Below are 25,020 nucleotides of genomic sequence, written 5' to 3'. Positions count from 1 at the left end.
AAAATAATTCCCACTTAAAGTTCCCGTCTCCAAACACAGCCAGCTTCTGGGGAGCCGTGGGAGCACAATTCAGCCCACAGCAGCACCGAACTCCGGAACAACCGCAGGTGGCACCATGGCGCTGGGAGGTAAAACAGAGCTGCCCAGCACTGCCCTGTCCCCTGCAGCTTGAACACGACGTTGTCACCAGTTTCCCGCGTCCACACCTGAGACCCCGGGTCTGCAGGCGGCAACGGAGCAGAGCTTCCCAGCCACCAGGCACATCCGGGACCAGCAGGGGCCAGCGGCCCCCACACGATGCGGTTTCCTCTTTTGTGATAAAACTACACGCTTGTGGCTAAAATCAAAACGCAGCAGCCCTGAGAACGCATCCACTTTTCGTTCAGAAGATAACCTGGGGGGTCTCGGGGACCTGGGGGCCTCCTCAGCCCTGTTCAGAGTCGCCCTTCTTGGCAAGCGGTTTGTGACCAGCCCGGGCGGGGACCCTGATACACGTCTTTAAAGAACATCTGCGGCTCTAACAGCGGAGCCTGCAAAAACGCTACCGAAGCCCAATGCAGTCAGAGCACGAGAGCCGAGTGTGTCCGACCCGCAGGCCCACAGCCCACCTGACCGGCGGTCACCTCTGCCTCCTGGAGGGAGCCTCCCGCGCGGGGCCTTGCTCGTGTGGCCAGAGGAGTCCACGTGTCACGTGAGAGTGAATGTGGGGATGACACTGATGCTTCTTTCCTCTTGGCAGAACTATGTTTATATTTCAAGCTCTGCCTTAAGAAAAGGCCAGAGATGGCAATAGGCTTAGATGGGCCTCCTGCCCTTCTAGTCCCAGGAAGCTGCGTGGCAGCGGCCAGGAAACAGGGCGATAACAGAGGAATCTGTGATCAGAAAGCCCCGGGCCCGGGGACAGCGCAGACCCACCGGTTCTGCGCTGCCGAGGACATTCAGAAACCCAGAGCGCGGGTTGCCGATGGCTGCAGTCCGTCCAGGCTTAACGCTTGGAAGACGCTTTCTTTGTGAGCTGTATGGACAAGGCCACCTTTAAACTATGGGAACGGCGGGCCCATCTGAGAGCTCTGGGTGTCTGAGGCTTCGTGTCCGTCGTGGGAGGACCAAGTGTTAAGTCCGTCTCGGCTTGAGGGCGCTCCCGGGCAGGAGGAGCCTGTGTGCGGGAAAGTGCTTCCCACGTACCTGAGGCTGCTGCAACCCCGTGTTCTCCAAGTGAGGCTTCGTGATGAGCTCGCCACGGGGGAGCAGATACAAATTCGAGTATTTCGTCAACAGGCAAACACGCTCACAAGCTCACAAGGCCTCCACACATCCTGTGGGCTTATTGTGACTTCCCGTCCTCTGTGGATGGTTTTTGGCCACTCCACGTGACTGTGAAAGCTGCGTGGCTTCGCTCTGTCCTCGGCACCTTCCTAGGGGAGTGTGCATGCTCATGGGCACCACTCCACGGGCGCCGCTCCACGGGCAGCACGAGGACCTGGGCCCTCAGGATGGGAAGAGCCTGGAAGCAGAGCTGCCGTTGCTCCGGGAGAAGTGGCTGTGGTGGGCGCCGTGGCAGGCTGGGGTCAGCACACAGGGCCCCTCGGGAATTTCTGCCCTGGGAGCTTGGTTCTCTGAGGTCTGGGGCACAGACTGGTGGCCCAGACTTCAGCTGGTGACCCAGTGCTGGCCAGACTTGCTCTGGGTGCATGTGACTCCTCAAGGCAGAACAAGACTGGAATGGGCCGGGGGGAGAGGGCTGGGGGGCCGCCCCCACACTCCCTGGAAGGAGGGCACAGCACGGAGCGGGCGGGCATCTATTCGCACCTCCTGAATGGAGCTTCATAGACTAACATCCTTCAGTCCCTCTCTGTCTTCTGAAGTTACGGATGTTTTTAACTTGTCCTCGTGGGAAGTGTCGTCTGGGATGGGCCACTGAGCACACATCCGCAGACGGGGGCTCTTGCGGCTTCCCTTCCCCTGAGAGACCTTCTCAGCAGGGTCTGACCGGGAGGAGGCGGCTAAGCCACAGACATAAGGAGGGAAAGGAATTCCGTACAGGGCGGAGCAGGGCCTGTGTCCCACGCCGTAGCTGATCTGCGTTTAGGAGCACACAAGCCCTCAGCAGTGCAGCCAACAGCCCCCCGGCCAACATTCCCAGAGGCAGTGGACATGCCTGGACATGCAAGACAAGCCACAGCTAACATCACACCCAACGGTGAAAGGTCAGGGACAAGTGTGCCCACTGTTACCACGCCTTCTCGGCCTAGCACTGGAAGTCCTAGCAAGAGCAGCCAGGCAGGAAAAAGAAGTAAAAGACATCAGAATTGGAAAGGAAGACGAGAAATTATCTCTGTTTGCAGATGACATGATCTTACACATGTAACACTGCATATAAAGTCCTCCACCAAAAAAATTAGATTTTTTGATCTAATCAACAAGTTGAGTAAAGTTGCAGGATAAAAGTTCACATACAAGCTTCAGTAGCATTTCTGTGCACTAACGGTGAATTATCTTCAAAGGGAATAAAGAAAAAAAATCCCCTTTCCAGTAGCGTAAAAACAGTGAAATACTGGGGGGTAAACTCAGCCAAGGAAGGGAAAGCTCTCTACACTGAAAACTGTAAGACATGAATAAGAGAAACTGAGGAAGACACAAATAAATGGAAAGTTATCCATGTTCATGGACTAGAAGAACTAATATCGTTAAAACATCCATAACATCCTAAGCCATCGAGATTCTAACTGCATTTTTTACAGAAATAGAAGAAACAATCCTAAAATAGCCAAAGCAATCCTGTGAAAGAAGGACAAAGTTGAAGCATCACACTTTCTGACTTCAAGCTATATAACAAAGCTGTAGTCCTCTAAACAGTATGGTACCCGTGAGAACACAAACACATAGACCAATGGTACAGAATCAAGAGCCCCAAGTAAGCCAGTGCATGTACAGTCCACTAACATTTGGCAAAGGAGCCAGGAATATTCGGTAGAAAACACGGTCTCCTAGCAGTTTCCCTCGGTGCCAGGAGGAAGGAGACCATTTTAAAATAAATCCTGGGGACGTCATGGACTGCCTGGTGACTAGAGTTAATGACACTCTGTTGCATATTCGAACGTTGCTGAGAGAGTAGATCTGAAAAGTTCCCATGACAAGGAGAGAAACTAATCACGTGGGGTGACGGACGTGAAGTTGCGTTGCCACGGTGATCATTTCACAGCATAGGCATATACCAAATCCTTGTGTCGCACACCTCGAACTTAGGCCATGTTACACGTCAATTCTCTCCCAATGAAACAAAAAATAAAAGGTGGAAAATTAAAAATGAAACAGGAATGATTAGTTACACAGCGACCGATAGCTAATGCACTTAATTAACAGCAGTCTCTGAATTGTTTCATGCAGTTTGTTAGAAGGTCATGTGTTACTGTGTCAGCAAAGCTTTTCCCTCACTCGTTGCCTCATGTTTCATCTTCCAACCAGGTTAGTCTGACCTTCTACGCAGGCAAAGCTGCTTGACCCTGAATTGGAGGGACACACCACATCACATCAATGGTTGTGTGGTCTCCAGAATGATCAACATGCCAGGAATGTACGGACCCAAGCAGGAGGACCCCTGCGGTCTCCCCCTCCCTTCCACTTCCTGGTCCAACGCTCTCCTGCCTCCTCCTTAGCCATCTGTCCTCGGTGGCTAACCAGCCCTAACCAACCTTAACAAGCCTTAACTAGCCCTAACCAGTCCCTAACCAGGCTTAGCCAGTCCCTAAAGAGGCTTAACCAGCATTAACCAGTCCCTAACCAGCCTTAACCAGCTTTAACCAGCCCTAACCTGCCTGAAGCCCTCCCCACCTCCTGAAGACAACTTAGGCTAATGAGAGAAGGTTCGTGTGGTTCTTCTGTGCAGGTTCCTCCCCCTTCTGGACCCAGGGGGCCAGACGCTGGGGTCCGTGGCTGCTTAGAACCAGGGTCCTAGGAGTCAGGCCCAGAGAGAGGGAGCGAAGCCAGAGCCCCCCGGGGGACAGTGTTCCAGGAACTGGGCAGAACCTCACTGAAAGCCAGACAGTGCAACCTCTGTCCACTTCAGGGCCTTTTGCCTGTACCTCCTCTCTCTGCCCGCCTGGTTCACTCTCTCCTAAGTTCATCTTTGGCTTGCCTAAACTTGATACCGAAATGAACGCAATGAACACGTCCCTACAATGTTAATGATACATAGATACCATACATAAAGCAGTAATGCAAGGAATACACCATTCCAGAGCTTTCTAAGCCTTTTAACCTCCAGTTTTGTGGCTCTAACCTGACAGTGCTAACTGCTGCTCACTGATGACTGAGCGATGACAGCAGTGCTAGAATTGTTTATACGTTACTCATCACCCTAGCGTCTTTACCCAAGTGGATCACATTCATTCCGCCTACAAGCAATACTTAGAGCACACGAGATTTGCATCGGTTTGCGGCTCCCTCCAGAAATTTAAGACAAAAGCAGAACAACGTGGCACCAGGCTAGAGCGCTGGGAAGGAGGTCACGACCGAGAGTCTGAGAAAGAAAGGCCTGGAAAGACGTCCTGGGGGCAAACGCAAGCCTGTGGGGGCCTTCTGCAGGGGCCCCAGGTCAGAGCCCAGTTCTCTGCCCTCGCGGTCGTGCGGAGGACACGGAGCCGGAGCCGCAGGAAAGGCCACCCGGGTTTTGGATTCTGCCCCATGTTGTATCTCACGTGCGTACGCTGGGCACCAGAATGTAAACCTTCTCTCGTTTCTCAATCAGCCAAGGGCCAAGGGGAGAGAGAGAAGGCCCTGCGTCAGGCTGTTCATCAGACCCTCGCGACCACCTGTTCTTCAGGAAATTCCCGGCTTTCCCGCCCCGACCGCTTTGCAACCGCGACCGCCCACCTGCAGGTTTTGTGTGGACCTGAGCTTCATCTCACGTGTGCAAACGCAAGGAGCATGATGCCTGGGCCTGCAGGGCCTGCAGCTGAACGTGCCCCTCGAGGTCATCTGTTTAAGCCCCAGGGTAACTGTGTTTACCTTGAAGGAGACAATCACGGTTTCAAGGTCCCAAGGATGGAGCCCAAATCCAAGAGTCCCGGTGACGCGTCAGGAGACGGGGCAGGGCAAGGAGAGCAAAGCCGCACGAAGACTCGGCAAGGAGGCGGCTCCGGGAGCAGAGAGAGAGGTCTGGCCAGAACCCAGCCCCCGGGCCCCTTAACCACAGGCGTCCGGCCCCCAGAATCGTGGGAAGGTGGACTTGGGTCTAACCACCCGATCACGCTGTCCTCTTGGCAGCCAAGCAGACTGCACATGGGGCAAGCGTGCCTCCACCGCAGGGCAAGAGCCCACGGCACGCGTGAGCCTTCCTGCCACCACCGCCCCCCAGCACTCGGCGTTGTCAGTCTGGGCTGTAGCTGTGCTGACAGATGCGCTGGTTTCTCACTGTTTCCGCTGCAGTTCCCCAGTGACTCACACGGGCCATGTTTCCATGGGCTTGTTGGCCACCTGAACCTTTGTTGGCAAAGTGTCTGTTTGGGTCTCTTGCCCATTTGTTTGAGTTGTTTTTCCTTCCTTCCTTCCTTCCTTCCTTCCTTCCTTCCTTCCTTCCTTCCTTTCTTTCTTTCTTTCTCTTCTGTCTTTTTGTCCTTTTTAGGGCCCCACCCACGGCATATGGAGGTTCCCAGGCTGGGGGTCTAATCAGAGCTACAGCTGCCGGCCTCCACCACAGCTGCAGCAACGCCACATCCGAGCCACATCTGTGACCTACACCACAGTTCACGGCAACGCCAGATCTTTGACTCACTGAGCGAGGCCAGGGATCGAACCTGCAACCTCATGGTTCCTAGTCAGGTTTGTTTCCACTGCACCATGATGGGAACTCCCTCCTTCTTCCTTCCTTTTTCTTTCTTTCTTGCTTTCTCTCTCTCTCTCTATCTTTCTGTCTCTCTTTCTCTCTTTCTCCCACTCTTTCTTTTGAGTTTTGAGTTCTTTGTATATTTTGGATGACAGTCCTTTATCAGACATGTCGTTTGCAAATATTTTCTCCCAATCTTTGGCCTAAGAGAGTACTTAAAATTTTTTTCATTCCCTTCACATAGGTTTTTTTTAATTGAAATACACATCACATGCCATAAAAGTCACCCTTATAAAGTGTACAGCCTCAATGTTCTTTAGTAAACTGATAAGGGTGTGCCACCACCACCCCACTAATTCCAGAGCCCTTCCTCACCCCAGAACATCCCCCACGCACTGACAGTCACTCCACGTCCCCCCACTCTCCTCTAGGATTTAATCCAGTCTACAGACTTGCCTCTCTGGACGGCTGGTTGAGCTGGACTGACGCAGCAGGCGACCGACCCTTTCATCCGGCGTGAAGTTTCAAGGCTCACCCATGTTGGTGTATATTCTTCTTTATTCCTTTTCAGGGCTGGAAATATTTTACAGATGAATATAGCACATTTTGTCCATCTACTCGCCAGTTGATGGGCATTTGGACAGTTTGCACTTTTCAGCTATTCTGAGTGGAGCTGCTACGAACATTGGCGGGCAAGTGTTTGTGTGGGCTTATGTTTTCAATCTCTTGGGCATCTACCTAAGCCTGGGATTGCTGAGTCATTTGGCAATTTTATGTTTAACTTTCGAGAGGCTGCCAAATTCCTTTTCAGAGGGGCTGCACCGTTTGGCATTCCTACCAGCAGGGAGTGAGGGTCCCGCCTCCTCCCCTCCCCACCCACCCCTGCCATCGGCCTCCTTTGTTGTTCTGGCCTCAGCATGGTTTGGGTTTATGCACCCGATGGCCCATCGTCCTTGTCTTTCCGTCGTGTGCTTATTGGCCATCTGCCTACCCTTCTCAAAGAACCACCTGTCCAGATCCTTTGCCCTCTCTGACTGGGGTATTTAGCTTTTCGGTCATTGAGCTGTGAGATGTCTTGTACATCCTACATGCATGTCTCTCGCCAGATTATGATTTGCAAATATTTGTCCCCTTCAGTGGGTTGTCTGCTCATTTTTTTTTTTGTGATCGTGTCCTTTGTAGGAGCAAGATTTATGATTTTGATGAAGTCCAATTTACCTATTTTTCTTTTGTTGATTATGCTTTTAAAAAAAGTGACATTTGCCTTTCTTCTTAATTTTCTTCAAACTTGTCTTTTTCTTCTTCCTTTTCCTCTTGAACATCTTGCGTGTCATGTGTCGCTTACGGTTTCTGCCGGTCTTAGTCATCAGTTTCAGGTGCCATTGGAACTGCAGATTTTAATCAAACATTTAACTTCATCTTCAGTGAAAATAAACAGTTTGAGCTATTTCCTTCTTTGGCAAGAGTCAGAGTTGCCGAGCCGGGAACAGCCCAGGTCTCTGCCGCCTGGAAGCTGCATCTGTGAGGAACTGTGTCCTCCCGGCGGTGGCCTTTTCGGAGGAGGGTGCGTTTCCTGAGACGCTGCTGTCAAGCTTCAGTCCAAACAGGTCTGAAGAGGTTGCAGGTTGGGAGGCGGAGGGCAGGCAGCTTCTGGCGGGAGCCGTGGGGACATTTGTTTCTCCTGGTGCTCAGCTGCCAATCACAGGAGTAAGTCAGCCCTCGCTGAAGGCGGCATAGACTAAACAGCCAGGGGACGGGTGGGAATTTGCTTACGAAGGGGTTTCCTGCGTGGTTTGGAGGTCAGTGGCAGTGAAAAAAGTCACTGAGGAGCTTGATCTATGACTCAACCTAACGATCTTGAACATAAAAGTCCACCTTTGCGTCTGAAGGTTGTACGCAGGACGAGGAGAGGGGCTCTGACTCAAGTCCACCTGCAAGAGGCAGACTCCCAGGACACCTCATATGGTTTCCTGCGGAGCCACAGAACTAGCCACGAAACATGTGGCTCAAAATTAACTGAGTTCCAGCAAACTATTTCACTGGAATTTAGTTCTTAGGAATACTCGGCCAGTCAATATTAACAGTGGTCCAAACTCATTTCTCATGGTGCTAAAACAAACTGCCACAGATAATAGTCCAAAATTACCAGTGTTTTCTATACTTAAAGCATATGAAACATGGGGGGGGGGGCTGAAAATTAAAGTTCTCACTTTGAAAGATTTGGAAGAAACGAAAAGCTCCAGTTAGCAGAAGTGACTTCCAAGAGAAATTAATTGGAATATATAATCATACTTCACTAATGCTAGAATCAAGGGCAGTGATGTTTAAATAATCCCGGGGATTTTTAAGTATTATGAAACCCATATGCCACCATAAGATAAACAGAAGCTTCACAAGGGAGAAGAAAGATTGCTTACAGCAATAACAGTGAATCACAAAAGGAGTGAGAGGAAACACACTGAGCGGTGGGGCGGCCCCCGCCCAGCCTCTGCCCCCAGGTTCAAACTTTCCACCTGGTCAAAGGACATGTCTTTAAAGCATCTTCCTCGGGAAAGCCTTTCCCAGCTTTTCCCAGGGGGGGAGTGAGTTCCTCTGACCTGGGAGCTTCCAGGCACGTTCAGGACAAGGTTCCACCCTCCACGGGGACCCTGCCCACATGCCTGCCGCCTGCAGGACGCTTAGCACCTAGAAGGCAGGGTTGGCTCTTGCTGGTCTTGTCCAGCCGCCTAGCAGGGGGCCCTGGTCGTAATTGCTATGGAAGGAATCGATGAGCCATGGCACTAAAATACCCCAACCCAGCTACCACCACGAGTACCAAGATCACATCCTCCGTTCAGTGACCTAGAAAATCCAACCCTGCCATCCCCGAGACGGAAACACAGGAGTCCAGAAGCCATCTCTTTTACTATGGAGGCTAATAAATCTGCTCTAAGCTGCACTAATCAGAGAGAACAAATACAGAGAGGGAGGGAGTGGGGTGGTTGGGGAGCTTGGGGTTAATAGACCAAACTACTGCCTTTGGAACGGATTAGCAATGAGATCCTGCTGGGTAGCACTGGGAACTATGACGGAGCAGGATCATGTGTGAAAATAGAATGTGCGCATGTAAGTGTAACTGGGTCACCGTGCTGTACAGTAGAAAAAAAAGCTGTACTGGGGAAATAACTATTAAAAATGATAATAATAAAATAATATAAAACAAAGTGCATTCATCATAGAACGTAGTGTAAAATGCGAAAGAATTCCTTTCTACATTCTGTGCATCTGCACTGTGTGTTGGCATACATGTGTGCCTTCTATGGGCAGGTTCCATGGGCCTTGCTGAGAGATTTGGAATGAACTCCATTTGTATGGAAGATCTTGAAAAAAATGCATTTTTTCCCCTGGAGATCTTTAAGATACTAAGAGTTTTCTACTGAGTAATTTAGAGGCAAATTTCAGTTTGGTGCTTATCAACTTATTGTGAATTCAGAGGGACCAGATTAACTGTTTAGCAGATATTAGAAAGAGCTGGTTTGTAGGAAATGAGAACAGGAAGTACTTTGACGCAAATAATCCTCTAGTATACTTTTCGTGTGATGATTTGCTTTACTATTTATTTTTGGTTTGTTTTATTTTGAAAAGAAACAAACACATTCGCTTACATCTTTCAATTTTTCAAACTATGCCCAGCCCTTCTTTGAAAAGAAAACTGCTTTAACTTAGCTATCTCTGGATCCATAAAGGCAATGCCACAAATTCGACTTAGTTCAATTTGCTCTGAATATCTGTTTTGGAAACTGTGGACCTCTGAAGTCATGTAACCTAGAAAACAGGGCGTCCAGTAAAAAGAAGTGACTTTCCGAAGCCCTGAGGTGTCCCAATCAGACCTCGCTGCCCTTGTGTCTGTCACTCGACCCGTGATGGTAGTGGAACCCGAAGGATCGGGCGGGAGGCCAGGCCCCTGCCACCCAGCAGTGCCTGTTCTGCGGGGGACGCCGCTGAGGGCCGGGTCCTGATCCGTAAACACCGTGGCACACGCGCCGCAGGCTGTGCAAGGAGGTGTTCGGTGCCCGACCCCCAGGAGCCGCCACGCCCACCGTGTCTCCTTCAGCAGCCTGACCGTGACCGCCGCTCGGACTCTACCAAAATGTGACAAAGAGCCCCCCGCCCCCCTCAACCGCCGACTCGGGGCGTCCAAGGCCGAGCCCCCGCCCCCATGCGGTTCCTGGAGTGGGAGTGTGGGATCCACACGTGGCCCCTTTTATGTACGCAGAGGGCTGGGGAGCTGATCGCGGAGGGAGCACGGGCCCACCAAGTGAGGAAATGTGTAGAATCCCGCAGAGGACATCCCGTTCTCCGAGGACAAGATCCAGGTCCTTCCCATCTGCTGACACAAACCACGCTGCGGGCAGCGGCCACCTCCTCCCCTTCCTATTTGCTCAACGGCCGCATTGAGCCTGCAGACTTAGTCCTGGCGCAACTGTTAGGCAGCCTGGGGGCCCTGCCGGGGGACACCCCCCACACCCGGGCAGCGATGGGTGGGCCAGAGGGAGACCCAGACACTTGCCAGCTGAATGGCAGGTGTCACCCTCCCCCAGCCCAGGCGGCGGAGGTGGGGGCCCCCCATCAGGTCACACCAGCGACCCCGCTCAGGTGGCTGGAACCCCGTCCTTTCAGCTGACGCTTCACACTCCAGCCTCTGCTCTCGGCCAGAGACGCCCTTTCCCACCTTCTTCACAGAACCAACGGGCCCTTCAAAATGAAGTCAAACGTCACCCTCCGACTACCCCAGATGCCGCCGCCCCACCCCCGCTGTGTCCCCTCGCTGCCCATCGCTCGCTCCAGCCCCACTGGGCTCTAAGCGCAGGGCCCTGGCTGTCCCCCTGCGCCTCGTCCCCAGAGCACCCGGCACAGGTGCAGGCGAGTTAACAGCCTCGGGAGCCCCGGCGTGAAAGGGCCACGTGAAGCCTGCCCCCCGCGAGGCCGGCCAGCTGGATCTGGGTCAACTCACAGGCCCGCGTGGAAGCACGTGCCTTCAGGCCCGACGCGGCTCACGCTGGCCCAGACAGAGACAGGGACCATTTCCTCAGCCGGATCAAGAGAAAAAACCAAAAGCAACCACCAGAAATGGTTTCTTTTGAAGTCTCGCCTTGGCAGGGCTCACTTTCAAAAGTTTACTCGTCAAAAGCTTTCCTCTGTGTGAGTCTCACCATAGGATTTTGCAAGGGATGAAAGATTTTGTAAATTTAGTAGCATGCATAACCAAAAGCAGCCGTAAAGCCTGGTATTAGGCAAGAACCCCCAGGGGGACACTGATCCTGTGCATACACCCCACAGAATCCATCACGTGAAACCGAATCCTGAAGCGCTTGAGGCAGTTGGTGCGCGGAGCCGATGGCTGCCCTTTCCCGGCCCGGAGGTGCAGGCTGAGCCCCTTTGATGGGGGGTCTTACTTGGCCACCGGAGCACAAATGTCTGTCAATAGTTCCAGGAGGTACAGCCGCAGCGGGCAAAAAAGAGCAAACGCCATGGAAATCCCAATTAAAACCCTGTCTTGAAGATGAGTGAGCTTTAAGCTAATTCATTTCAGAACAACGGGAACCATGAAGGGTCCATTTCTCTGGGATCCCACCGAAACCAGAGACCTTGCCGTCTGGCCAGGGTCCCTGCCATTTATGCGACGCACATTGGAACAGGTGTGTTGTAGCCCTTTGCTTAAGGCCTGGCTTGCAGCCTTCTCTGGGCAGCAGGGAGAGGGTGGGGGGAGGTACAGCAGTCGCTGTAAAACTCGTTCTGATTTCAGCAAGGCTCCCCTTACCCTCGGTACCGGAGGTGAACCCGCAGGGTGGCTTCCACCTGGTCTGGCGGACTGCGCCGCTGTCCCCCTAAGCCTGGGGGCTGTTTCCTCCCGGATGCTCGGGGGCATGTACCACCGGTGGAGCACTTCGGAGCATCCAGCTTCCAAACTTTCTGCTCCTTAGTTAAGCAACCCTCCCGCTCTGTACAGATGTACATCCGCTGTGCAGAGACGTCTCTGGGGCCAGATGTCCCTCTGACGGGGTGTCATCCCAGGACCGCGGTCACTTTAAACCTGAAAGTTGAGGATTGAGAGATGAGGAGGGAACTCAACTTTCTCAACTGATACGTGAGTCACTATTTTACAGGCGATTGCCCTGGGCTTTGGTGCATCACGGCACAGCTTGAGAATTTCAGAGAATTCCAGGGAGTTTGAGAATGAGCACACACCCCTCACATGTCGCAATGCTAACAAAGAAACCCTGGCTTGTAGGACACTGGAGGTCCCTCGTCCCCCAGCGTCAGGTCCCCCTGCCCCCCAGTGTCAGGTCCCTCATCCCCCAGCGTCAGGTCCCCCTGTCCCCAGCGTCAGGTCCCCCTGCCCCCAGCGTCAGGTCCCCCTGCCCCCAGTTTCAGGTCCCCCTGCCCCCAGCATCAGGTCCCCCTGCCCCCAGTTTCAGGTCCCCCTGTCCCCCCAGCATCAGGTCCCCCTGTCCCCCAGCATCAGGTCCCCCTGTTCCCCAGCATCAGGTCCCCCTGTCCCCCAGCATCAGGTCCCCCTGTTCCCCAGTGTCAGGCCCCCCTGTCCCCCCAGCGTCAGGTCCCCCTGCCCCCCAGCCTCAGGTCCCCCTGTTCCCCAGTGTCAGGTCCCCCTGTCCCCAAGGTCCCGTCCCCCTGTCCCCCAGTGTCAGGTCCCCCTGTCCCCCCAGCGTCAGGTCCCCCTGTCCCCCAGCATCAGGTCCCCCTGTCCCCCCAGCATCAGGTCCCCCTGCCCCCAGCGTCAGGTCCCCCTGTCCCCCAGCATCAGGTCCCCCTGTCCCCCCAGCATCAGGTCCCCCTGTCCCCAGCGTCAGGTCCCCCTGTCCCCAGCGTCAGGTCCCCCTGCCCCCAGCGTCAGGTCCCCCTGTCCCCCCAGCGTCAGGTCCCCCTGTCCCCCAGCATCAGGTCCCCCTGTCCCCCCAGCATCAGGTCCCCCTGTCCCCCAGCGTCAGGTCCCCCTGTCCCCCCAGCATCAGGTCCCCCTGTCCCCCAGCGTCAGGTGCCCCTGTCCCCCAGCGTCAGGTCCCCCTGCCCCCAGCGTCAGGTCCCCCTGCCCCCAGTTTCAGGTCCCCCTGTCCCCCCAGCGTCAGGTCCCCCTGCCCCCAGTTTCAGGTCCCCCTTTCCCCCCAGCGTCAGGTCCCCCTGTCCCCCAGCGTCAGTTCCCCCTTTCCCCCCAGTTTCAGGTCCCCCTGTCCCCCCAGCATCAAGTCCCCCTGTCCCCCAGCGTCAGGTCCCCCTGTCCCCAGCGTCAGGTCCCACTGTCCCCCCAGCGTCAGGTCCCCCTGTCCCCAGCGTCAGGTCCCCCTGCCCCCAGCGTCAGGTCCCCCTGTCCCCCAGCGTCAGGTCCCCCTGTCCCCCCAGCATCAGGTCCCCCTGTCCCCCAGCGTCAGGTCCCCCTGTCCCCCAGCATCAGGTCCCCCTGTCCCCCAGCGTCAGGTCCCCCTGCCCCCAGTTTCAGGTCCCCCTGTCCCCCCAGCGTCAGGTCCCCCTGTCCCCAGCGTCAGGTCCCCCTGTCCCCCAGTGTCAGGTCCCCCTGTCCCCCAGCGTCAGGTCCCCCTGTCCCCCCAGCATCAGGTCCCCCTGCCCCCCAGCCTCAGGTCCCCCTGTCCCCCCAGCATCAGGTCCCCCTGTCCCCCAGCGTCAGGTCCCCCTGTCCCCCAGCATCAGGTCCCCCTGTTCCCCCAGCGTCAGGTCCCCCTGCCCCCATTGTCAGGTCCCCCTGTCCCCCCAGCGTCAGGTCCCCCTGCCCCCCAGCCTCAGGTCCCCCTGTCCCCCCAGCGTCAGGTCCCCCTGTCCCCAGCGTCAGGTCCCCCTGTCCCCCAGTGTCAGGTCCCCCTGTCCCCCAGCGTCAGGTCCCCCTGTTCCCCAGTGTCAGGTCCCCCTTTCCCCCCAGCGTCAGTTCCCCCTGTCCCCCCAGCATCAGGTCCCCCTGCCCCCCAGCCTCAGGTCCCCCTGTCCCCCCAGCATCAGGTCCCCCTGTCCCCCAGCATCAGGTCCCCCTGTCCCCCAGCGTCAGGTCCCCCTGTCCCCCCAGCATCAGGTCCCCCTGTCCCCCAGCATCAGGTCCCCCTGTCCCCCAGCGTCAGGTCCCCCTGTCCCCCAGCATCAGGTCCCCCTGTCCCCCAGTGTCAGGTCCCCCTTTCCCCCCAGCGTCAGGTCCCCCTGTCCCCCCAGCATCAGGTCCCCCTGCCCCCCAGCCTCAGGTCCCCCTGTCCCCCAGCATCAGGTCCCCCTGTCCCCCCAGCATCAGGTCCCCCTGCCCCCCAGCCTCAGGTCCCCCTGTCCCCCAGCATCAGGTCCCCTTGTTCCCCCAGTGTCAGGTCCCCCTGTCCCCCAGTGTCAGGTCCCCCTTTCCCCCCAGCGTCAGTTCCCCCTGTCCCCCCAGCATCAGGTCCCCCTGTCCCCCAGCATCAGGTCCCCCTGTCCCCCCAGCATCAGATCCCTCTATTCCCCAGTGTCAGGTCCCTCTGTTCCCCAGCATTAGGTCCCCCTGTCCCCCAGCGTCAGGTCCCCATGTCCCCCAGCATCAGGTCCCTCTGCTGCCCGTGGGGTATGGGTGAGCCTGGTGCTGTCTCGTGGCACCTTGGAGCAGGTGCGGGTACAGTCAGCCCGTGGCCGTGGACCTCACGCCCCTCCTGGCCACCCCTGAGCCACTTGGCTGAAACTTTAATTCCCACTGAGTGTCTCTGGTTCCCTATCTCTACCTTGGTCCCAAACACAGAAGCAGGGAAAAAGGGCTATTATCTGCCCCCAACCTGAGTATTTATAACCAAATCAAGAAAAACACCGTCATTACCTGACTCCTGGCATTTGCCTTTTCAAGACTACATGGCTACGGGAATGGCTATACTTTCTTATAAAACTTTGCAATAGAAATCCTGGACCTGTCCAATTTCAATAAATAAAAGTTAATTTTGGAACTCGCCAGTTCTCCACCATTTGAAGTAAAGACACCTGCAGTAACAGAGCGAACAGAAAGCTCTCTTTAAGTTTTTAAGATCCTACGAGTACCGCCATTACACCAAATAGATTAGGATTTTTAAAGCTAAGTGAAAGAACTGAAGTTATCACACCTCAGAGCTCCCACTGAAGCGTGTTCCTCTCATCTGCAGCTGAGCCGCGCGCGTGGCCATGGCTGGCATCCGCGTGCCCGGGACGCTCCGTGGACTCAGGGACAGTGGGGGACGGGTCTTTCAAACCCCAGTCCGGCTCTTTTCCAGGCTTCGTTGTGTGCCCTTGGGAAAGTTGCTCCCCTCTCCAGGATGTGAGTCCTTGTCGATTCGCCCTGACGGCACTGAGCAAATCCGCAGGCTCTTGCGCTGCTGTCCTCGCTCTGTGAAGGGAAGACACTCCGCTTCTCGCGGCAGGTGCAGGGGCAAGGAGCAGAACCTACTAAAAGGAGCTCAGGCGAGTCCGTGGCCTTGGTTCCCGGAGAGTGATCTTGCTGCTCCGGCCCCTCTGCTGAGGGGCAGCCCACTGAGTGCTGAGTGGCACAGACTCTTCACTCCCTCCACCTCAGCCCTAGATTTTGTCAGCGTTGTTCCAGATTCGGGAGAAGGAAGGATTTCCACGCAAACCACTGCTTCTTTTACAGATACAGATCCCATAATATAAAGGGAACAACACTGAAACAATCCATGAGGAAACCCCAACAATCTCGGTTCCTGGAATTTAGAAGCCCACAAAGGCACATGCTCTGTGTCTTCACTCAGCTGAGAATCTTACGACATCCCCAGGCTCAGGACCAGCTGCCAGAGAGATGCAGGAGTCAGTGACACGTTCCTCTTGGTAAAAGACGGACCAGAGGCCATTCTACACGAGGGGCCAGTCTTGCTGTGCAATAGTCACCAATTATTAAAGCGTTTACTCTGCACTTATGAGCCTGCCTTCACGCTTCAGCCAGGCTTACAACGTCAGCCTGCAAAGCAATAAGGATATAGTTTTACTCCAAGTTACATCTTGGAATGAATGGCACTTTTATCTGGAAGTGAGCATCCAGACCTTAACAAGAAACATGGAGGTGGGAGCTCCCGTCATGGCTCAGCATGTTAAGAATCCAATTAGTATCCATGAGGATGTGGGTTCCATCCCTGGCCTTGCTCAGTGGGTCAAGGATCCAGCATTGCTGTGAGCTGTGGCATAGGTCACAGGCATGGCTCAGATCTGGCGTTGCTGTGGTTGTGGCATAGGCAGGCAGCTACAACTCTAATTCAACCCCTAGCCTGGGCACTTCCATATGTCAAGGGTGTGGCCCTAAAAAGACAAAAAAAAAAAAAAAAGGAAAGACACATGGAGGCTTCAGTTGTGACACAGACATGGTCAAGCCTCCTGACCTGTGTCACTGACCACACAGAAGGCCAGAGCGGACCCTGGCTAAGCATCTTCGGTTTGGTCTTTAAGGGCTGCTGCTCGAGCTAAGGCTGGAGCTGATCCCCCCTGGATCTTGATCCCACTCCAGTGCCTCTCTAAGGAGAGGGAGAAGGTAGAAGATGAATGGCTGGAGGGACCTGGTAGCAAGGTGGGGCCTCAGAACCAGCCAGCAGCCTCCTCCCTCAGACCCTGAAGCTGGTCATTGTACCACGAGTTTAAGCAAAAGATAGGCGGGGTCAAAGAAGAAAAGGAAACTCCATCACATTCGGGTTCACTGATATTCAATATTTCTTGCAAAATATTGGAAAGCAAGATAATTGCATAAAGACTAAAATTAGAGATTTTATGGTCAACTATGAATTTCAGTGATTCTTATTTCCCTTCACTGTAATAAAAAAAAAAAAAACCCAAATGGTTGTGTAAGTGCACACCTGGCTTTGGTTATAAGATTTTAAATATTGCCCACTTGGAAGCACTTCACAACAATCTTTTTAAAAATATGACTAATATGCTTTGCTTGAAAGCCTTGGCCTTGGTTCCCGGAGAGTGATCTTGCTGCTCCGGCCCCTCTGCTGAGGGGCAGCCCACTGAGTGCTGAGTGGCACAGAGACTCTTCACTCCCTCCGCCTCAGCCCTAGATTTTGTCAGCGTTGTTCCAGATTCGGGAGAAGGAAGGATTTCCGCGCAAGCCACCGCTTTGATTTAATGTATTTCAAGTCCCATAAATGGGCGTTCCAAGTTCCTCTCCTCTAATCAGATGTGCTGTGATTGTTTCTGCATCGCACCCTCTGGAGTCCCAGCCCTTCTCTCCCAGGGCCTGGGTCTCGACCTGGCTGCGGGGCCGTCTGTCACCACAAGAGGCTCCTTTCGTGAGTAAAGGTCACCAAGGAACGAGGAGCCCAGGGGGGTGGCGTCCAGGAGCCCAGGACATGCAGTTTCCCTTCACGCCTTTGCAGACCCCGAACCCCCACAGCCTCCCAGGTGGTTTAACCCTTGACACTCATATTCCCGATGCTAGAGTGTTCTGCACAGGTCCTGGGCAAAGCCACACGACCATTTCGCAGAATAGCAGGGAGATAGAGTTCCGAACCAAACTCTCCCCGTGTGGAGTCGCCCAAAGGCTCTGCGGAGCTCCCCTAACGGCCGCATCCTCAATTTTAGGAATTCAGGCCAACTTCGAACATCGTGAAGCGGATGGTGTGATTTGAGGGGACCTCGCGGGACTTTTAGGGGAAAGACTGTGGTGTGACCTGACGTCCCCCGAAGGGGTAGGAAAAGCTCCATGAGGCAGGCCCGTTGTGGCTCTGACTTTAAGCCTCCGAGGTTCTGATGGGCTTCTGGCTGCCGAGAGGGTGTCTTTACCAGCCTCTGCTGGGCCAGTCTGTAGACTTCCTTTACCGCAGATTAACACACAAATTACGGTCAAGGGGGATGAAAGCCGGGCGTGTACTCCCCATCGTGGACGTGCAGCAAACCTGGCAGCCGGCGGCCAGCCGCCTGGAGCCGCCTCCTGCTCAGGAGCCACCAGCGCACATCAGGTGTTTCCAGGTGACTCCACAGTGGCCGACGGTGGGGAACGGGGTGGAAAGCAGAGAGGCCCTGGAAGGTCGTGCTACTATGGGAACTGGCACAAATGAATTCCGGAAATTGGGCGATAAATGACAATTACTTCTTTGTCTTTTATATTTTCTTATAAATTTGTCGTATCAAAATTTGGTTGTGTTTCTGACACTTTTTTGAGAAACGTTTGTTCATTTACGAGTGAGCGTAGCATCAAGCCACGCCAACAGCCATTGCAAACACATGTTGCTCCTGCCGTAAAAGAGGCCACGTAGCCTGGGTGAGAAGAAGGTGTTCACCTGGACACTTGGGCGCGGCCCTGGGCGCTGTGGGCGACGCAAGTGGCGGACACCACGGCCCCTGGGAGCTTGAGGGACGGTTCCTCGGTTGGACTTCTGCTGTGAGAACCGTGTTCCCGGGGGAGGCCGTGCCCCACGTTTGTGTCCTGGCCGAGAAGATCAGGACACCACGATGTGAACAAGGACTAAACCCGTGCTGTTTCCGTTCCCGAAACGTGGACCTTGTTGGTAACCGCAGCATAAGCGCCAACAAAAGTCCCACACGGGCCATGAGGCCAGGCGTGAGAGCCACGCGGCGAGGCTGGCCACCCAGAGGGACGGGGGTGCAGGTGCTTGACAGCCCGTGAGGTTCCTTTTCCAGCCCTTGAGCTGATACCTCCAGGAGACCCCATGAGAAAATGAAAGATCATTAGCGCTCAAGTCTTGGACCGTGGAGCCCAGAGCCTTCCTGGCTAGTGCCGCGTCTGCATTTCCATCCTGCCTCCTGCCTCCGGGCTGGGCCGCTCCCCATCCACCCTCAGGGCTGTTGCTCCCGCATCCCCGCCCGGCACTGGGGCACATCTCAGGCTGCAGGAGGCTCTCCCCCCAGCACCTCCGGCAGACTGCACTTAACCCTGGCCTAACCCTAACATACTTCATCCTAACTGCTGCTGCCGTGCTTGTTTTCACTCTTTTGTGTAGGTCTTTGACTGTTTTCTCTGATTATCAAAGGAATATGTGTGCAGAGAAAACGCGGACTATTTAGGAAAAGCATACACGTGGTTGATCTCCAGCGGATCGCCCGCGCGAAGATGCAAGTAACGAAGGAAGAAAGGAAGGGAAGATGTGGTTCTAGGCCAGAGGCTGCAGAACGCGTGAGGCACGGGGATCCGGCAGAGAGCTCGGAGGCCGAGGGCAGCTGTCCCCTCTGCAGGCGGTGGACGTCAAGCGGCACCCTGCGTTTTGGAAAGGATGTTGGTGACAGAAAGCTGTGGCACAGGCACAGAGAGAGTGAGGCTGCGGTTACATCAGGCCACGTCAAAATGCAGCCTAAGGAAGCAACAGTGCAGAATGCAGATGCTGCAGGAGGTGGGCTGGAGGAAGAGAGCAGGTGAGGGTCAGCACTCTGGCCAGCTCTGCAAAGGACAAGGAGGAGCTGAAGGTCGTGGCAGGGTGTCTCACTGCGCCGGCAGTGGCAGGAACCAAGCCTGGGCATGGAGGAAGCCGACCCTGAGTTGACGAGATGGGAGGGGATGGAACGGGGTCCGAGCATGAACGGGGCTGCCGGGAAGCTCTGGGATCATCCCAAGAGAGTGGGTCACTGGAAGTGGGGTGAGTGCTCCCCAAGGGGACTCTGGGTTCCCAAAGGAGGGAGCAGGCAAGGGCACAGGGCTGGGAGGCCAAGGTTTCAGGACAGCCAAGGGCACCACTTAGAAGGAGCGCTCAGGGAGTTCCCGCTGTGGCTCAGTGGTTAACGAATCTGACTAGGAACCATGAGGTTGCGGGTTCGGTCCCTGCCCTTGCTCAGTGGGTTAACGATCCGGCGTTGCCGTGAGCCGTGGTGTAGGTTGCAGACGCGGCTCGGATCCCGCGTTGCTGTGGCTCTGGCGTAGGCCGGTGGCTACAGCTCCAATTAGACCCCTAGCCTGGGAATCTCCATAGGCTGCGGCAGCAACCCAAGAAATAGCAAAAAAGACAAAAAAAAAAAAAAGAAGGAGCACTCAGAAACGGAGTGGGGTCAGGCTGCGGTACTCAGACCTAAGGGCAAGAGAGCCCGAGAAGGGGTAGGGCCTCGGATGCTGCAAAGAGGGAACGTGAACAGCGACCAGAGAGCTGCCTGTCACACGGAAGGGCTAAAAGGCAACGTCCCCCCATGATGAGACAAGGGATAAAACTGGGGAAAAGCGGTTAATATCAAGATATTCACAAAGCTGTTTGTGACCAGAAGAGCTTGACGTTTTCACGGACTCTGGAACATTATAGAACCATGTGGTCCCTCCAGGGCCTCTGTTTATTGTCTATAAAGTGAATTAATTAAATCAAATCATCATTTGACCACCATGTCTGCCTAGAAGCCTGTGTACATTCCGTTAAACAAATTTGTAAACAGATTTACTCTCACGGCTTTAAAATGCAATCTTCGACATGTGCAACTGTCTGCTCGGACCTCTTCACGACCTCATTCTGTAGAGCTGAGAAGATTTTTAGGTATTAGTCCCTAATTTTCGTAAGTACATTCCCAGCTCTCAAGCAATGGCCAAATCAAAGTCTAAAAAGCTTAAAAACCATAATAGGATGCATATGTGCTTTTAAAGTTTGTGAGATGCTCATGAATGTCCTTTTAAAGCCTCATCCCTAAGTCACAAAAGTACTTTTTCAAAGAAGGGTGTGGTGTGATATTTATTCACCACATTTAGGTATCATTCCTTCCAACAAATAGCAGCAATGTATCCAAAAGGCCCAATTATAGGAGGAAATATTTCCATGGAGGACATCTGGCTTTTTGCAAAAACCTGGGTGGTTTCATGATCCAGCTCTTCCTTTTCCCTGACAGGCTCTGGGCTCCGATGGTGAGAGTCCCACTCTACTTTCCCCGGAAAATCGATTCCTTTTGACTTGTTTTCTCTCGTCATGATTCTGGTTCGGGCTCAGGATTAGTGGCAGAGCCAGACTGAGGCTCAGAGCTTCATCTTGTGGTCCTGCGTGTTCAGCGGCACCCTGCCTTCAATCTCTAAGTTTCAGGCGTGAACCGTTTAAAGTGCGGCGTATGGGTGAACATCTGTGACCACGGAGCCCTGGTTCTGTCCAACCATCGTCTTGTGCCTCTGTGTGGTGTCCATTTCTGTGGCTTATTCTTGGGGTCGAGAAGGAAAGAAGGAGGCAAGGGGCCCATCTCATCCCTTCTATCCAACGAACCACCGTCGCAGCCTCGGTGATGCATCTGTCTCAGCCGCTGCCCCAAGGGGCACTGAGGAGATCCGTCCCACCTGCCCCCTGACTCGGGGTCACAGTGATCCTCGATTGAGGAGGGCGCCCTGGAGACCCTCAGCCGGGGAAACAGGTTCAAAACCCCGGCTCAGACAAGGTGTCCACCCCTCACGTCCCAGCGACTGAGAGGGAGACCCATTCGTCATAACCTACCGTCCCACCGCATTTGAACCTGAGTGGAGGAAACAAGACGGCCTTTTGGCAGAGGCTGTGACGACCTGCACAGAAAACCCAAAAGAGCACAGCGAGTTAGCTGGTCTCTGGTTCAGGCTGACACATAAAAATCAATCAGAGTTCTACACACGTGAAAAATTTAAAAGAAAACTGCCCTTGTCATTAGCAACAAAAAGGTACAAGGTACCGACGTGATAGCAAGATCAACTTCACCTGGTGTGACTGGAGCACGAGCCAGCAAGGTGCGCCCTCTGTTGGAAGGGTGCCCTGCGTGACAGGCATCGTCCTCTCCGGGGCTGCGTGGGGTGAGATGTGAGGGCAGCTCGGGGAAGTGATTACCAGAACATTTTAACTGAGTCTTCAAAGTATATTCTTTGGAGTTCCCATCATGGCGCAGTGGACATGAGTCTGACTAGGAACCATGAGATTGCAGGTTCCATCCCTGGCCTCGCTCAGCAGGTCAAGGATCCAGCGTTGCCGTGGCTGTGGTATAGACCAGCAGCTACAGCTCCCATTTGACCCATAGCCTGGGAACCTCCATAAGCCGTGGGTGCAGCCCTAAAAAGACAAAAAAAAAAAAAAGGTATCTCTAGCAAAATCTAGCTTGTGTTTCTAGCCTTTTCTTTGCCAGAAAAAAAATATATGTAGAACACTGCTTAAGTGGATCACAAACCCCTAAAATAAAAAGACATAGAATGCAAAACTTTCAAGCATATGAAACAAAACTTTAACTCTCTAAAGTCCATAGGGAAGACTCTGTTTGTCTCTGTCCAAGTTTTGTCTAGAACTTTCCTTCTGAGGTCTGGAGTACTCCTAAAAGCAAACGACCCAGAGTTCCCTCTCCTGTTCTGCAGGGTCTCTCTGACCAGGAAGGAGGAAATCATGTCTCCAGGTCTCCCAGCAAAAGCCCCCTCCGGCCTCTGGGCAGCGCGGTGTCTGGTGGGCCGTGTGGTTAGGTGCGCAGCCACCCTCCCCACTGCACACAGCCAGGCAGGTAACAGTCACCCTGCATTTCCACCTGTGCTGGAGGGCACATGGGGTGGTGTGTCTGGGAGCAGAAATAGGCACCCCTCATTTGCTTCCCATGACCAAAAGGTCACGTTGCCTGGTTGTCACTGGAAGTCGTCCAAGAAGCGGGTGGTTTTGCTCGGGATGTTGGGGTGGCTCAGGGCGGCGCTGACTGGGGAGGAGAAGCGAGGTCGGTGAGGCCCCGCCATCCAGGGCACATTGCTGTCCGGGTCAAAGCTGGCTTCTGTTGATTGAGAAGCTGCAGGATCAGCTGTTGAGCAGACAACCAGTACCAGTGCCCTGCAAGCTGGGCTCCACGCTGCCCCGGCACCTGTCCCGCCTCATCACGGCTGAGCTCTGTCCACCAGCCTTGCCCCCAGGCACCGCCCGGATGCCTGAGTCAGCTCAGGCTTGGTCCTACCGAGGGTTCTGCAGACTCTGAAAAGGCAGCCTCAGAGCTGGCGGAACCGGTCATTCCGTGATGCCCACCGGGCCGGGCGCTTCTGTTCTCTCAGCTTCTCCATCCCAGGCAGAGCCCAGACTTGTTACCGAAAGTGGGTCTGGCTACTCGCTGCTATGATGCCAATAAAGAGGCAAAGGTGGTGGAGAGGAAAGTGTCAGCTTATTTCAGAGGCTGACGGCTGAGGGGAGTGAACCCCCGTCCAAAGGGCCGACCCCCCCCCCCCCCCGCAGCAATCGGTGGGCAGCAGCTTTCACAGGGGGAGGGGGCTTCCTGCAGAAACAGCACGGTCGGCCCTGACAGTCGCCTTTGGATTGGCCATCGGGGGTCTGACCAGCCTCATCCTGACCATTTCAAGCAGTTAGTTTTCGGTTCTGGTCAGCTTGTTCCCATTTCCCTGACGCCAGGTCTCGTGGCGTCTTCGGACACGGCTCCAGAGTGGCCATCACGTCGTTAACGTCTTCCACCTGTAGATCTCAGGGTCCACAGGACACTCGCTGGCCGTGGCTCAGAATCTGATCTGCAGCCGTCGAGGAGGAACTAAAGGTCCTGGACTTGGCGTCACGACTGAGCAGTCACTAGTTGGCCCCTTGACTGTTTCCCCAGCTCCTGCATTTTCTCCCTTCTCTGATTGAACTTGTTCTTTCAAGTTTCTCCACAGAGCAGAGGCAGGCGGAGGACGCTGGGGGAGCACCCTCGGGTTCTGCTCTGTTCCAGACTGAGGCCCCCTCCCTGAGCACACGCTGCTTCTCCCCGGTGATGGGCTGTGAAGGCCGAGAGTGATGGTGGCGGTGGGTCACAGACCTCCTACAAACACTGCCACACACTCTCAAGGACAGTGGGGCATCTGGTCAGGACAGACAGAGGAGCTGGTGGCTCTGGGCCACACCCAGGCAGGCCCCAGGCCTGCAGCTGCCCTGGGCGGAGCTCGGGCTGTGAGGCCGCCCCCCCCCCCCGGGGCATCTCCTCAGCAGCCCGTAAACACCCCAGGCTGTTCTCTGGTTGCTCGGAAGTAAATCCCCAGACTGTCCCAGATTCCGGTAGCACGTGCCCGAGCTAGTGGTTCCAAACCAGGAAGAAATTCAGAGCACATTCCAGTCACCAAGGCGTGGAAAGCGTGCGGCTGAGACGGGCTGACACAGACCGGCTCGAGCACAAGGGCAGAGAGCGCTGTGGAAAGGGGCTCAGGAGGGGAGACGGCGGGACGCATCAGCAAACACTGGATGCACACCGAGGGAGACGCGAGAAAACGAGTGCAGGAAAGAAACACCCAAGGGCTGATCAGCAGACGTTTTCTGGGGAGGTGACTTCTTTCCAAAGGAAAAGACCGACTGTGACATCTTCGGCAGAAGGAGCCACGTGCCAGGGAGAAAGCCTTGCTCAGATCAGCATCGCAACACCCAGGCCACGAGGTGCTCCCGGGCTGCTTCCACCAACCAGGTCCAGGAAGGAAAGGAGGGGACAGTGCGTGCATTTATGGTTGTGCGTGCATGTGTGTCTGCATGTAACGGCGTGTGCGTGTAACAGTGTGTGTGTGTGCGTGTTATGGGGTGTGTGCATGCAGAAGCACAGCGCTGGTGGGGGCAGAGCTGGATCCCATTTTGTAAAAACAGAGCTGGACTGTATGTGCCCAGACACAAAGCAGCCACGGGTGCAACACGCTGCTCCAAACCGCGGCGGTGGCGGCCTTCACCAGCAGAGCCAGGTCAGACGTGGATGCGGGAGGCGAACAGGCCGACCTCCATCTGCTGGGGCCCAGCACCCCATGTGCTCGAGGGGTTTGCATTTCCAGCCTTCGGGTCAGGCACTGAGTGCCCTCCGTCAGTTGTCACTGACACCTTGCTGTCTGAGGTCACTTCCGTGGGCGGCGCCTTCTGCCCCATACCCGCCCCCCGGCCCCTGCCACCATGGGGAGCGTACTAGTGGTTCAATGCGCCCCTGACTTTGGATGAGCTTCGTGTGGAAGGTGTGTAATGATACAACGATGCTGTGGTGCACGCTGCCTCGCTCACTTAGCAGCCCCACACCCCAACCCCATCCCGGGGGGCCCTGCCTCAGCTGCCCGGCGGCAGCCCAGTCTCCGGGGACAGACGGCCAGGCCTCCTGGAACGAGCCCCGTGGACCAAGGTGTGATTTCTTCCGTATAGAAGCCCAGGAGCAGAACTGCTGTGTAAATGAGCATGTGCATGTTTAATTTAACTAAGCACTGCCAGACATTGTGCTTTTACAAGAAAATGCTGAAAAGAACATTAATATTTTTTAAATTAAAGAAAAACACTTTAAACACTGGCAAAAAAAGAAAGATTTGTTGTTTGGCAACC

General features: G+C 54.8%; 1 protein-coding gene across 1 annotated transcript; it reads left to right on the top strand.

The window, feature by feature from the left end:
* Positions 1 to 1,429: 1,429 nt before the first annotated feature.
* Positions 1,430 to 16,424, top strand: LOC125135589 (vegetative cell wall protein gp1-like). Its single transcript, XM_047795855.1, has 10 exons — positions 1,430 to 1,545; positions 9,888 to 10,044; positions 10,547 to 10,726; positions 12,301 to 12,445; positions 12,832 to 12,905; positions 12,992 to 13,181; positions 13,685 to 13,755; positions 14,223 to 14,322; positions 14,386 to 14,453; positions 16,320 to 16,424. Exons 1-10 carry the CDS (start codon positions 1,430 to 1,432, stop codon positions 16,422 to 16,424), a joined length of 1,206 nt encoding a protein of 401 aa, XP_047651811.1.
* The last annotated feature ends 8,596 nt before the right edge of the window (positions 16,425 to 25,020 follow it).

This window comes from Phacochoerus africanus, chromosome 9 (genome assembly GCF_016906955.1).
Source record: "Phacochoerus africanus isolate WHEZ1 chromosome 9, ROS_Pafr_v1, whole genome shotgun sequence".
NCBI classification, from domain to species: domain Eukaryota; kingdom Metazoa; phylum Chordata; class Mammalia; order Artiodactyla; family Suidae; genus Phacochoerus; species Phacochoerus africanus.
Note: the sequence above shows the minus strand (reverse complement) of the source record. Positions and strands in the feature narration are given on the sequence as shown.